The sequence below is a fragment of the Manis javanica genome, chromosome 1 (genome assembly GCF_040802235.1).
Source record: "Manis javanica isolate MJ-LG chromosome 1, MJ_LKY, whole genome shotgun sequence".
In the NCBI taxonomy this organism is placed as follows: domain Eukaryota; kingdom Metazoa; phylum Chordata; class Mammalia; order Pholidota; family Manidae; genus Manis; species Manis javanica.
The window spans coordinates 87,810,657-87,826,060 of record NC_133156.1 but is presented as its reverse complement, the minus strand read 5'-3'; the positions used below and the strand labels follow the sequence as shown (position 1 = coordinate 87,826,060).

Genomic DNA, 15,404 nt, shown 5'->3' with positions numbered 1-15,404 from the left:
TAAATAATACTGAGAATATTATTTTGAAAAATCATTACAGAGTATTGTGACTTTTATACTTTATTTCAGCCATGTTTCATATAGTAAGAATGTTCATATTTTACTTTTCATAGTTCCATAAGCTGCTTCATGAGTTTTCGTAATGAAGCATAAATTATGTATCAAATCAATTTTGTCCAAGTTAGTTTACAGTTCATATATCTTAATTTGTTTAGTTTCTTTTCTGTTTTTCATGAAAATCTTCATCAGATATCACTGACACCCCAGTGGATAAGACAGTCTTGATTAACACATTTTAATTCCAACTAGTATTAAACTAATTTAGCTCACAAAATGACATACTTGTTCTGGCATATTCTGCTGATAAGCATAAATATGTAGTTTATCTCCCATATATCACAGATATCCTACCATCATCAACAGTTAATTAAAATAACACATATAAAATAACCAGAGTATTAACAGATCCAGTTTCCTATGTTATTTTGGCAAAGCTAATCTAATTCAGCAGAGAGTTAGAAGCAGTTTGATTCTTTTGATATGGATTTAGTTTAAGCATCAAAATTGCTCACTTACATTATGGGCCTTTTCAAGAAGAGAAGACTATTTCAGGCCTTCATAACCACATATTAGATATCGGTATGGTGCAATGGACTTGTAAATTGTGAATGGGGACCATACTGTCTGCTGGTCTAACAAACTACAAGCATTCAGATAACATTATATAAAAAACTTTAATAATTTGTTTTAGATTAATATGCATTCACAAATACACACAGACACATTTTGTTTTGTTTTGGTGTCTGTGAAATAAGCAGCTAGAACTCAGCTCTGTGCTGTCTCCTCCTATTCACTGAAGTCACAAGGACAGATCAACCCAATGAGTGTATTAAAAAAAACCACTATGGGTATGAAAATAAATATTTGAGATTTATAATTTAGGAAAAAGTATCAGGCTCACTCAATCAACAAAGAAGCTATAACAATACTTTCTGAAAACCATTTTTAATTTTTTCATTAAAGAATGCAAAAGTATTCCCCTCTTCTCCTTTTCTCTATTTCATATTCACACTTCCATGTAAACTTGTTCCAGATGAGAGTGTGGGAGACAGGTACTTTAATTTACTTAAATGTACCATTGCAAAAAAAGCATGCTACTTTGTTCTTACCCATCTGATAGCTTCATATGTTAAGTTTCTACTGATCAAGTAGTGGCCTTTTCAAGTTCACATGCAGCTATAACATTTGTTAAAGAAAATATCTGATACAAGTAGCAGATTATATATATCTTTACTTTCCTTAGAAATGAAATGATACTCTCATATTGACTTGGTTACTTACCTGTAAACACATGAAGTCTATATTTAAAGTTACTCATGTCTGAACTATACTGAACAGTCTTTCTACAGAACAGATTTTTACAGAAATTATTGATGCATCAAAAAGTCTGTTTTAAAACAAGAGCTTACAAATAAATACAGAAATATATAAATAAACCACTAATGCTGAAAAGTTTAAGATATAGATTACAAGAATAACAGACAATAGGTAGTATTCATACTTGCAGGTATTCTAAGTAATTAATTATATTTCACTCTTTCTTGATAAGCATCCTACCATGCACAAGGAGTCCCTGATTACTCTGTTCCCTGGCATCTTCTCATACTCAAGATCAGAGCTGTCTGCTGGGTGTAGTTGTCTGCTGGATGGTACCTGGCAATAGCCCGCACTCTTTTCTCACAGGTGCCAGCAGAGCTGTGTTCTCTGTCCCTCAGTAGAGTTGAACAGTTTCTAATAGTCAACAATTCATTCTTGGAGAATTTCTTTGACTTCTCCTACTTCTCCCTCCAGCTACTGCCTCATATCTCTTTCCCTTTAGAGCAAAACTCTTTGAAAGAGTTGGACATACTCTTTGCCTCCAATTTTTTTCTGGTTTATCCTGAATCCACTTTTATCCCCCTCACTCCATTGGAACTGGCCTTACCAGGGTCATCAGTGAGCTCCTTGCTAAATCCAGTGGTTAACTGTCAGTCCTCAACTAATATGAATTATCAGCAACATTTGACACAGCTGATCATTCCTCTCCTCCTTGAAACATTTTTTCAGTTGTCCAGGATCCCACATAGACGTTTTCTTCCTCTATCATGGGCTGCTCCTTATTCTTCTTTGCCGGTTCTTCCTCATCTGTCCTCATCTGCCTAACTTTGTAACACTGGAGTGTCCTGGAATCATTCCTGTCTCTGTCTACACTCACTATCTTGCAGATGTCATCTAGGCTCACAGCTTTAAATATTACCCATATGCTAATAACGTAAATGACTTTAGCCCAAGCTTCAACCATAAAACTCCAGACTCTGTTTTCGTGTTTCCTACTCAACATCTCTTGGATATCTAATAGCCATCTCAATCTTAACAAGTTCAAAATTAAGCTGCTGACATTTTCCCTCATATCTCCTCTTGAAGTTTTACTTACATTAGTAAATGTCAACTCCATTCTTTCAGTAAACATGCCAAAAGCCATGAAGAAAACAAACCCTTGATTTCTTTTTCTCTTAGAGCACATATCCAAACCATTGCCAAAAATTTGTTGACTCTAGCTTCAAAATAGATCCAGAGTCCAGTCACTTCCCATCACTATTACCACCTTAGTCCAGGGCATATAATAACTTCTTGTCATAATCTGTAATGATAGCCAAACTGGTGTTCCTGTTTCTCCCCTTCCGTTGTATAGACTAATCTCAACATAGTAGCCAGAATGACCCTGTTAAAACCCTCCACTAAGAGGAAAACCCCAAATCCCTAACATAACCAAGAAAGTTCTCCTTTATATGGCTTTCTGTCATATACACTTCCTACCTATTTTCCCCAGCTGACACCCCCTTTGAGCAGTGCAGACCCTCTTGTTGTCCCTGGAAAAAGCAAGTCATGCTTTGACCCCACCTTTACACCTGCTTGTCCCTCACCCTAAAACACTTTCCCCAGATACCACCTGCTTATTCCATCATTTCCTTCAGGTCTTCACTCAAATAGCATCTTTTCAATGAGTCCTTCTCTGGCCACTCAATCCCAAACTTCTACAACACTGATGTTTCCCTTTCTATTTCCTTTTTCTCCCCAGTCCTTACCATGGCCTAACATATCATATATTTAAAAAATAATTATTTATTTTGTTTACTCTTTCCCTTAATAGACTCTATGTTCTATGTGGCAAAGATTTCTATTTGTATTGTTCACCACAGTAAATCTAGCACAGTGGGGATTAATAAATATTTGTTACTGACTCTCATCGGCACTCTTAGCCAGTGGTTCTCAAATTTTACCGTGTCAGACTCATCTGTTAAAAACAAAACAAACAATAACAACAGCCACAACAAAACACAAAGATTTCCAGCCCCATGCCCCACTCCAGGAATTCTGATATACTTGGAGCTGGGTGACCCCAGGACTCTCATGTTAGCAGGGCAATTGGAGAAACATTGTTCTTGGTCCTTACCCTCCGGATTTCTTAAGGGCTGTCTAGTGGCGATCATATTCATATAGAGTAGGAGTACGTAAATAATGATGTACAGCTAAATGCGGCCCACCACTTGTTTTTGTAAATAAAGTTCTACTGGAACAGCCATGCTCATTAGTTTACACAGTGTTTATGGCTGCTTTTATACTACAACAACAAAGTTGAATAGTTGTGACTCCAAAGGCTTCAAGCCTAAAATATTTAACATCTGGCTTTTTACAGAAAATGTTTGTCAACCCCGGATATAGATATAAGATAAATTATTCTAGAACACCACCTAGTAATCAGCTATTTTTTAAAAAGCTGAAGGTGTACTAATGTATACTTAAGACAAACCTATCCCACCTATAGAGGAAATTTGTAATACATTTAATACACCATCCCTAAGGATGGTGACCATTTTGTTTCTGCAACCAACATTAAATAAAAAATGAAAATTGTGTTATTAAGTGTCTTTGCATATTTGCAATTTGCTATACATTTTTATTCCAAGGGGCTATAATAAAAATTGAAGAACCCTAGGAAGAATTTTCAATAATATAGTTTCAAAAGAAAAACTACAATTTCAAATTAGCTGAAAAATATAGCTCTTATCATAGATATAATTTTAAAATCTGGTATTTTATTGCTTCACACTAAATATGTTGACACCTTTGGCTTGCAGAAGCAGCATGAAAGTAAAGAGGAAAAGAATATTGGTCTAAGATGGCCAAGTTAACTTTTTCCTAAATGCTCACTGTGATAGGCAATGAAAAAAATTAAGAGTTTCCAATAGGAAACTGTTTCATTCCACCTAATTGGAAAACCCATTTAAGACTCTGAACCCCTGATACCAAATTCTCTGCTCTGTGTCCATCTATTCACCTCTGTAGGGTCTTCAGTTATTTGAAACAGCAATTTTTTAAAAAGCTTACTTAGTTGCTCAAGCTGAGCAGTTTTAATTTGTTCTAATAGTTGAGGCCAGAAAAACTATTACCACAACTGCAGGAAAGCATTATCAAGCCAGCAGCTGTCAGCCACCTTTATTTTTTAGGCTGCTTTTATCTTTTTTCTAGAGAAAGACTTGTTCTATTTTTGATACTTAGAATCTCTGTTCTTCAAAGATTCAAAATTACATTTCAAAAAATATTAAACTTAATTTCTTAGTACTTGAATTTTGATAAATAAGAAACCATCCTCACCTCCACTCTCCAAATCCTGGTGTATTTAATTCTGAGAAATACTGTTTTTAATGTCTTTAAAGACATTAAAAGAGAATTTTTTAAACTATATATATATCTTGATAATGTTAGATGCTATAGTTCAGAAAGTCAATTCTACTTGAGATTTTCAGTACCCTACTTGCAAGACTAAGACATACTAATATTTTGGTTCATTATGTAATATCAAAGATATTATCTACAACTTCTGAGGAGATAGAAAAGGAATTTCTCCTTATTTTCAAAGACTAATTTCTGAGACAGCTGTGGGCGGGAAGGATAAGAGGAAAGGCAAGCCACTGGGAGTGAAGACAATACAAAGATTAACAGCAAAAGGAAATTGAGAAGGTGTATAGATTATTTAACTATATGTATCAATAGGTGCTATTGATAATAGAAGCTTGTATTCTAAAAATCTGAATAGGAACAGCAGAGCTGATAAGCATACTTAGTTATGAAGGTATCTTCAAAATGTTAAGACACATTTCTAGAAATAAGTTAAATAAATAGCTACCTCCAGAAATATTTAACCAGGGCTTATAAAAACATTTTTCATTTTCCTTTTATACTTCAAATGTTAGATTAAATAATTATTTTTCTTACTTTTGATTCTTTTTCTTTTAAAATACCAAGAATATTGTATTACTCTGAGCTTAGTTTTTGTGTTCATTGCCTTATCAATGTCATTTATATTGAGCCTTTTCTTGTCAATAAAAACATCATGAGGAAAAAGGAAGGTTTTCTTTCTATTTTTTTGTTCTTATTGCGTTATTACTATGTCAAAACGTTAGGTCAGCTTGCTACAGTGCAGTCCTGCTAAAAATACAACCTTGGAAAACATATCCTGAACAAGCAGAGACATCTGCAAACCACCACTAGATGGCAAAGCAGCCTTATCACTGCTAACACCATGCTTGCCAAGCGAATAGTAAGACTTAAAAATCTGCTGCAACCTATTTTCTACCAGATCAGTTTTGATCAATTCAGATTTTAAAATATGGGTAACCATCTCAGTCTGAAACTAAATTACTTGGTATACTTTATCTTCAGCAAGTATTTATAATTTCATTCATGTCAAAGCTTTAAATTTACAACCTAATATCAATATATTATTAGTTTTCAGTAGTTTCAGTTACAAAAACTGAAGATCCAGTGACAAGAATACAGCATGGTATCAAGATAAAAATCAAAACAAAGCTTAATATATGGTAAAAATGACATGAGGCTGACTTCAAAATCAAATATTTACTAGTATGTCCCATACTAATTATACAAAGGTGTCTACATCAGCCCCTATTAAAAGATTATATTGTTATTATTTAATAAGAGATATGAATGGGTTTAGAGTGATAAGAAACTAGATATAATTTTCTTCTTAAAAATTTCCTTATCGTAAAGAGCAGGAAGCAGGAAAAAATATTTTCACCACCCTCAAAAATTTTTTGAATGAGAAAATATACATTACTTAAATGTACTATAAGTTATAGTAAATTTATAGAGAAGCATTCCTATTACTCATAGACTTTCATAAGGGGACAGTTAATAGTCTTAATTTCTTTTTTAATTCAAAAGCTTGAGGAGAAACAGGCCTTAGAGAACTTTGTTATATTTTATGTATTTTACTAAACTATTTTGATTATTATACATATGTGAGAAGAAAATCTAATTGGTTCAAGGAATATGGTTGCCTACTCAATAAAATGCAGCAACCAAACTTTCCCTGTCTTTTGGTAAGAATGCTCTGAGAATGAATGACTAGCAGATGTATCCTTTTAATACATAATTCAAGTTTCTTGGTATACAATGCAAGTTTTGAATAAGCCTCTAGCACAAGCACAGGAGGGCCAGAGGACAGACTCAGTTCTGATTACCTGCCTGTGTACTCCTACTGCACCTCAGTACTGTATTTCTTCCACGCAAACTAACAAACTCTTGATAGAACCATGGCCAGTTCTACTGTCTTCCCTTTGACCCTACTTGCAAGACTTCCCAATTTAACAAAGTTGCTCTTAAGTCATTCACCAGTCCCATGGTAGGTCACTTTGAGAATTTGTAGGGTTTCATAAACAGATTATCCTTTGATAAAAGACTCCAAGTAAAGAAACATATGTGTCTTACTTTAAGTGGCTCTATTTTGCTAAATTGATACCTCCCTTTGATTGTCCAACTCTTCCCATTGATGTTACTTCACTGGTCTCCTACTTGACAACAGAAGCTCTCCCATTTCAATAAAAACAACAAAGTTTATATTTGAAGAATGTTAATATCAGTTACAAACAGACACTAACCTAAAGACTGCCTTCAAGGATGGATTTACTAAGTGTATGTAGTAGTACCTGTAATGATTTATTTTAGTTAATTGCTATTATTCATATGCAGTTGTTATGAATTCACACATTTAGAGTTTGTGGTAATTCCATTTGGTCTATACTTACAGTGTATTGTCTATATTTAAAATGGAAAAGAGGGCGTATAAACAGGAATAAAAGTATATTTGCTACTTAGGACCGCTGTTCCAATGCACTTTCAATGGCATGGTTACATAGTGAGTAGAGCTCAGAACTATTAAAGCTGGAGCTTTATGTGCTAAGTATAAATTTTTTTTCTTTAGTTTCATTTATTCATAAAACTGTAACAGGAGAAATCTTCTCCTGGTCTAGTACCATTCCAACTGCCTCCAAATAAGCTTTGCATTCCCTCACTAGAAATGGGGATTCAAAACTATTCCCATACTCTGGAAAATTCTTGGAGGTCATTATCTCTTTGGAACTGGATTAGATACTTGAATTATGACTGTCTGCTGCTGTTTCTACTCATAGAAGGCAGCTATTCTTTATTAGCAACAGGCACTATGGCCAGAACCATGCTGAAGTACGGCCCAGTCACTACAGGAAACCAATGCTGAGATTCGGAAAATACTTGAGTTATATGTATGCTCCCTTCACTGTACGGACCAAATGATAGTAACATCCTATTTCTTTTTTAAGAAAATTAATAGTTTGAGTTTTTCCATATTTTAGAGAGGCTTTTCTAGGGGAGTCTGAACTTATTTAAGCCTGTTGAATAGGAGAAAAGAGTATTTGGGATTAGCTGGATTGATCTCCTTGGACAAAGAGGGCACACATGTATCAAATGCAAACATATCTAAAACTTTTTCTACCTCCTGTCTTTTCTAACTCAGATAAAGACATTAGAATTTTCCAGAAGCCCCAGGTAGGAACCTCAGAATCATCCTTGATTCCTCCAACTCTTTCCCTCTACCTGTGATTTAATCAATCCCCTCAGCCCTATCGAACATAAATTAGTTACTTCTTCCTTCCTAATCTTACTGCCACTGCTCTTCAGTAGGTCCATAAAATCTCTTCACTGGGCTAATAAAATAGCCAGCCAGCTGATATCCCTGAATCCAGTCTCTTTAGCGGGTTCTGTTACCTGTGTTCTTAAGCTTTCAAGTGTTAGTGGGTTTTTAGAATTTGGTTATGTACCTTCTGGCTCTCTCATTCTGTACTTCTCCCTGGACAATTAATCTACATTTATGGATTCAAGTGCTGTTATTGTGATGATGACCCTGTAAATTTTATCTTAGCCTAGATCACTATCTTAGGTTTAAGCCTGTACATTCACTGTCCTCAGGGATATCTCCAATTGGAGGTGCCATAGGAACCTCAACTGTGCTACCTCAAAATTACTCCTCATTTTTTGTGGTCTCTCTCTCTGAAAATGAAACCTCCATCTATCTGCCCAGGTTAGAATCAGAAACCAGGATATTATTCTTCAATTCTTTTACTCATACCCCTCACACCAGTTATTTGTTTCTCAGATCTGTTCATCTCCTTCCACACTCACTGCCACTTTGTTAGTTCAGGCCATCATTAAATCCCACCAGCCTCCTAAATTACTACACCAGCCTCCTAAATAGTCTCCGCACCTTCAGACTTGTCCCTCTACAATCCTGGCTATGCACTATAATGGGAGTGATTTTTTTAAATGTAAGTATTAATGCCTCACCCCTGCTTATCACTGCCCTTCAGATCAAGTCAAACTATTACGAACCTACACAACTTCTAGTTCCTCTGGAGTCTCATCTCTAGCCACTCTCCCTTTAGGAATTAAGTTCTATTTAAAAAAAATATATTTGGTCTCTCTCCTTTCCCCTCTGGGTCTTTGCAAAATTTTTCCCCTTCTTTCTGTAATATTCTTTCCCTCTCTCCCTGCCTCCCTTGCCTAACTCATCTTCAGATGCCAAATTGGATTTCATTTATTATTTTGACAATATTTCCCTGACAATGATGCTCCCAAGATTGGGTTTAGTGCTGTTCTGATTTGTTTTAAGAGCACACTCTACTCATTCAATACAGCCATTTTCTTCTAGTACTGTAATTGCCTTTTCTCTGTCTCATTCACCACAATGTAAGTTTTTTGAGGGCAGTATTTTGTATACAGTTTTTATCTTAGGTGCCTAACAAAGCCTGAAGCCACTCTATAGTTTCAATTCAGGTCTCTGCCCTTCTTAAAGATCTCTGAGAGCCCCTACATGCCCACTGAAAAAAGACAAATTCCTAACATGGCATATAAGGCCTTTCTCAATCTGCGAGAGTACACCTTCCAATTTCATTTCTAGGAGCTCCTGCCTGCCCTCCTTCTATTTTCTGTTCAGATTACTCTGAACCCCTCTGCACAGGTAATTCTGATGCCTTCACCTTTTTGTTCATCCTGTTCCCACTTTCTGGAATATCATTCTTCTGCTTGTTTTCCAAACTCCTCTTAGCTCCAATTTAGACATGCTTACTAGTTCTTTCTTCTAGGTCACCAAGAACTCATATGCTTTTCTCTGTTAGAGCACATATCTTAATGTATTACAGTTATTTTATTTTTAGTAATGTCTCACTGTCTAAACAAGGAATTTCAGGAAGGTACACATTACACATACTCACTTTAGATGCTCATCACAGTGCCTGGCATCTAGTAGTACTCAAATATTTATCACATTGGAATAATAAAAAGAAAATTAACTATTTCAACTACTTTTACCAAGCCTCAGGAAGAAGATAGGTGAGGGGAGAATGATTCATTTTATAAAATGTGAAAATGAAACTGTATGGATTTATATATCTTTGCTTAACCCTAGAAAGAATCTGGCTTCCTTCCCAACCTATCCCTTCTTTTTAAAAATGCCACTTAAGAGAGTATCTATGGACGTTTGTAAGTAAATAAACTCTTATGATTTACTACCTAAGACCAATCTATCCTTAGCAAGAGAAATAAGAGCATGAGGAAAAAAAAACCCTAGAAATATTTTATGAATAATGAGTAAATATGAACTTTAAAAGGTAAATTCAATAGTGGAACTCCAGAAAGCCTTGATTTGAATCTCAGCCCGGTCCCTTTCTGACTTTGTGCAAATGGCTTATCTATCAAGGCTTGGTTTTTCCATCTGTGCAATGAGAATGATAATAACATGTACTTCCACCTAGGATGACTGTAAGAATTAAGAGTTTATATATATAAAAAACCTTTGGATTAAAGAATGGCATATATTAAGCAGTTGGCTATGGTTATCTTAAAGGATGATGATGATTGTTTGATTAATAATCATAGTTATAAGTTCCTAGATTATAAGAAAGGGCTCTCAAGACAGAATGTTAGCTCTAAAAGACTTTTGAATATTTTAGACCACTTGGGTATTAATACACCCAGATAAATAAGGCAGATAAATAAACATGTCCTAAAGGACTTTACATTTCAGAATTGGTGCTAGATTCTGATTAAGATCTTTTTATTCAATCGCTGTACTATGGAAAGTTACATATAATGTTTTCTCCACTTTCACATCTGCAAGTATATTGATGTACCCTGTAATGATGATATGCATTAAGTAACAAATGATTATCAAGGACTTTGAAAATATAAAACACTGAAGTGATAAATTAGGTTTTAAGTACCTTATGTAATTCACTATCAAAATAGAATAACAATTCCTGTAATGCCTTCCAACTACAGTTCTTAACTCCTAAATTCTTACAAATTTTTTCAAATGGCATTATAAAATAACTATGTAGTAAAAAAAAAATAAACTTCAGAATCTATGTTGGTTTGGATTAGAAAACTCAGAATTAAAAGTGGATGCCATAAAATTAAAAAGTGCTATATTGTAATTCTAAAATCATCATCACTGATAAAATAAATGGTCTTGTTGAAAAGTTAAAATACTAACGTTATTTTAAAATGTTATATAATGTAATGATATTAATAAAAAATACAGCTTAAAAGCTGCAAAGATGATTTTTCCAACATTTTGATATTGCCTTTAATCTTGATAAATGAATATGTTATGATTTAGCCATATTTTGGAAGTACAGCCAAATCTTGATTATCTTTAATCTGTAGAGATATGTATAACTTGGATAGTTAAAATCCATACTTCATTCCAGAACCCCATCTTCAGCTTCTTTTCCCACAAAATCTTTACCACAGTTAACTTAATGGGCTAATTTGCATTTCAACTCCTTTTCTTTCTTACTTGAACAATGAAATGGCAAAATAAATAAGTGAATAAACATTTGACAACAAATAAAACCAGGAAGGAAGAGCTCATCTAGTCACTTAGTAACCAGTCTGCATAATCAAGAGTTGGCTGCACAGCATTATGTTTACCTTCAGAATTCAAATAGTCTCTTTCTCCTTCACATCTTTAAATAAAATCAAACAGGAGTTCCTATGCCTTAAGAGTCCTCGTCAGAGTTTCTCTGAGTACCTGAAAGAACCCTGGTGGTACAGGACCTACTGGCATGCCATCTCCTGGGGGAATGTTTCCTAGCACTGGGCTGGGAGCTGCTGCAGCGCTCTGCAAAGAATAAAGGAGAAACAAACCTTTATCATTACAGAGAAGGCACAAAACCAAAGACTAATGATAACAGATTGTAGGAAGGGAAGCTTTTCATTCCTGTGAATAGATGTTGGTAATGTACTCCCCCCCTACCTCCAAAGGTAAAAGCTTAGTATATGACTGTTATTTGGTTTAAACAGGTCTCTTAAAACTTTTTGAAGTTACAGAACTTTAACAAGATGGTATATTTGAATAATACACAAAAGGTAAATAATAATATGACAAAATGATATAAGTTAAAATACTTTAAGGCAGAGGTATCTGAAACGGCAATATCAACTAACTGATAGATAAATATGTAGGTAATAAGTCTGAAAATGGTGGTTGTAGCATTGGAAAAAAAACTCCCTTTTTTTAGATGATGCTTTTTCTGTGTCCTAAACAAGTGTAATCAATTTTCTGCCTGTAGATGGCAATAATCACATTCAGTTTTTGACGTACTATAATCAGTAGCCAAAATAAAACTGATAGTAAAAATAGGGTGGCAAGGATGAAAAAGTCACTAGGAGACTGAGTAAGAAAAAAAGAATTAGATTTGAAGAGATTAGTCTCACATAAGCAGATTATGTAAAATCAGGTTGAAAAATTCCAAGTCTACTTTACTCACAAATTATTTCATAGAATCCTAGAGCTTCATGAAATAGGAGTATGGAAAACTTTGGGTTTGACTCTAAGTAAATCAAAGTTTTAAACTTAATTCTTCATAGAGCAGTAGTCACATACAAATATTCTACAACCAAGCATTTCATCCCTCAGCCTGGTGTGACATATTACAGGTACTAAAGAACAGTCAAGAAGGGACCAGAAATATGTGAAGACACCTCAGGATGAACCTGACTCTTCTGCTATGAAAAGAACTCAAAACTAATCCTGCATCTAGTGTTTCTGTTGTATAGTTCTCACCTATATATTTGTGCATTCATTCATTCATTAATGTTCCATTAGAGGATGTAATATCTCAGTATATTTGTAGATACATTTCCCTGTATATAAAGTGATAAAAATACTAAAACATGTTTAATCAATAGTACTGGCAGTTATTAATAATGAAGGCCAATAATTTTGGTATTTCCAGGGGAAATCTAGATTTAAATTCAGTTATCTAAGATGTAACTTACCTATAAATGCCAAAATTTCTCACCTTTTGATAAAGCATACACATATAAAATGTAAAAAAGTATTTCTTAAACATTAAGATAAACACTAATTTCTTATTTTATCTTAAGCAAAAATATGCAATTTCATTATTGTATATTAATTGAATGCTTACCATTCACCAGGTATTTTTCTATATTGTTTTATATATCAGCACTCATGTTTTTTAAAAAAATGAAAGGCAAATTGCTTTTTCATTTTAACTATGCTCGTATAAAATTTTTAAAACACAATATTAGAGTAAGCGGAAAATTTACCACCAAACATTTATCCTCTTTTAATTTAAATATATACAGTTACAGCCAATTCTACAGAGAAAGATTTGGTCTACATCCTTTGACAGTCAATTACTGACATGGGGAAGTTGCCTTTAGTACTAAATCTAGACATAGGATGTCACTATTGCTCGAATTAATTACAGAATAGAAACCTGTTTTTTTAATTTTAAAAAAGGCTTACATAAAAAAGAGACAAGTTTGTAAGCCATACTCATCTAATACTTTTATAGACATGTATGCTATAACAGGCAGGTTTCCAAAAACAAAACAGAATTCCGTGAATTACTGCAACTTCTTAGTGTAATTCGAAGATGCTATTTCTCCCTCAATTGGCTAGAAAGAAAATAAGATTTTGCCTATCCAAAGGAAAAAAAATGTTTGTCCGCATCTAAAACTAAAATTCAACAAGTAAAGATGATGGGCTATCAGCGGCTCCTTTATTTTTCCCTTTTTGGGGGGACTACATTGTTTAATGGCATAAAATATATTAGCTTTCTTCAAAGTTCTTCATTGTATGTGTTTCCTATGGGTTTCCTTCAGCTACATTTGTAAGTGTAACAAAAGAAGTGATTCAGGTGAAGATTTAAGCGGGTTAAATCTTCAAAATGCCTTCCAAGTTTTTATTTTATAAATTCAATTAAAACATATATCACCAAGGACTCTTTGGAGTTCTGCAATACAGTACTTAACACAATAGGAAAAAAAATCCTTGCCTTTTTGAAGTTAATGTTCTAGTGATGGAAGAAAGACAATGATAAGTGCTCTGGAGAAAAAAAGCAGGGAATAGAGAATTCCCCATCAAGGGGGTGGGATTCTAATTTTAAGTAGGATAGCCAGGGATGAATGAATGAATCAAACAAACTAATGGACCGGGTTATGGTGACTGATTTAAACATGCCTTTCACCCTGTTGAGATTGTCTTCCTACATTTCAAGATGTACCAAATTCTCAGAGTTTGCATCTCTTTCCTCACAGTGATAGAAGACTTTTGTGGAAATACTTCTTTCTTAATAATCATACTTTGGGCATAACAAATAGAAGCATCTTGAAAGTAAATAATTTTATAGCTACAAGATTTATAGTACAGAGCATGATGATTTAGTTTTCTGGTGTGATAGTAACTTCTAGCCTTGGTCTAAGGGCACAAAGTGAACAGAAGACTAGTAATTACCCAGTTTGCTTACCCAGTACCAAAGAACTAGTCCAGAGCATTTCAGCCCAAACTTCACTTTGTGGACCACATTTTTGAGCTAAATTATCCATCCATTCTTCCGGGACTTATTGCCAAGGAATAATTCCCCCCTCTATTGTACTATGTGGAGTCAGGTTTATGGTATGCTTGGGTATACTGCACTGATCATTAACAAAAATAGTCTGATAATCAAGACTACAGAGGTACAAGAGGTACACTAAATGGTACTCTAAGCATTGTAAAAGAATGACTATCTTGCTCATTTATATACAGTAGTAATATAAATAATACATGCTTTGAAACTGTACTAAGTTTTGGGGATTAGGGCTTTATGTAGAAAGAAATATCAAATTTCTTGGGTTTCATTACTGGAATTTCTGCAACTTGGCTCAAGTTTAATCTCAACTCATGAGAAATTTATCTCATGACTTGAGGATCTACAGAAACTTGTTGGCTCTAAGTAAAAATAAGTATTATTCTGGAGGGCTATGACTAAATCACAAAACGAGATAAAATAGTTTAATTATATCAAGAACTACTACAAAGCATTAGTTTCACTGGATTTGTGTGAATTCTCATTAGAATACCATGGAAAATCCTTTATTATGTAATACATCCACAATTATTTAGGGTTGACTGTACTTCACCTCTCTCAAAAAAAAACCAAAAACATACAAATAATAAAGCTTTACCATATTAACCATATTTTATACATAAGACTTCAGGGCAAACATAAAAATATTAATTATCATGAAAAGTGTTCTGTCTCTTTACTGGATTAATTTACATGTTTTTAATATATACATTCAGATATGTATTTTCTAACTGCTCTTAAATCAGTTTGTCATGTCACTTAAATTTCAAGGTTTTTTTTGAGAGTGACTATACTTTTCATTTCCCGTGTATTTTCTCAAATCATTAATATACTTTTTATAAATCCAATGTATTAAATTTGGTGTTTTCAAATCAACTAAATTATGGGACAAGTATTTGCTTACCCAAGGATATATTAAAATGAACTTTGAAGAGTCACCATGATATCTTTCTTCATGTTGCTATATATTTACCTTTGTTTAAGTCTGTGTGGGCATTTTCCTCTCTTGTACTTTCATACTTTTATCATCCCACCCTCTAAGAAGGCTTAACTTAATTTGTGCCCCTTCTTATTTTGGGGTTATTA

General features: G+C 33.9%; 1 protein-coding gene across 6 annotated transcripts in view; it reads right to left on the bottom strand.

Annotated features, from left to right (window-relative positions):
• SSBP2 (single stranded DNA binding protein 2) overlaps positions 1-15,404 on the bottom strand; it is a 299,317-nt gene that overhangs the window by 73,494 nt on the left and 210,419 nt on the right. For 4 of the 6 annotated variants that reach the window (XM_073234476.1, XM_036999693.2, XM_036999698.2 and 1 more), the window contains exon 5: positions 11,468-11,557. The exons of the other annotated variants lie outside the window; for them this stretch is intronic. In XM_073234476.1, coding sequence (XP_073090577.1) covers positions 11,468-11,557 — 90 coding nt within the window. The remainder of the gene's footprint in view (positions 1-11,467; positions 11,558-15,404) is intronic. 6 annotated transcript variants of the gene reach the window in all.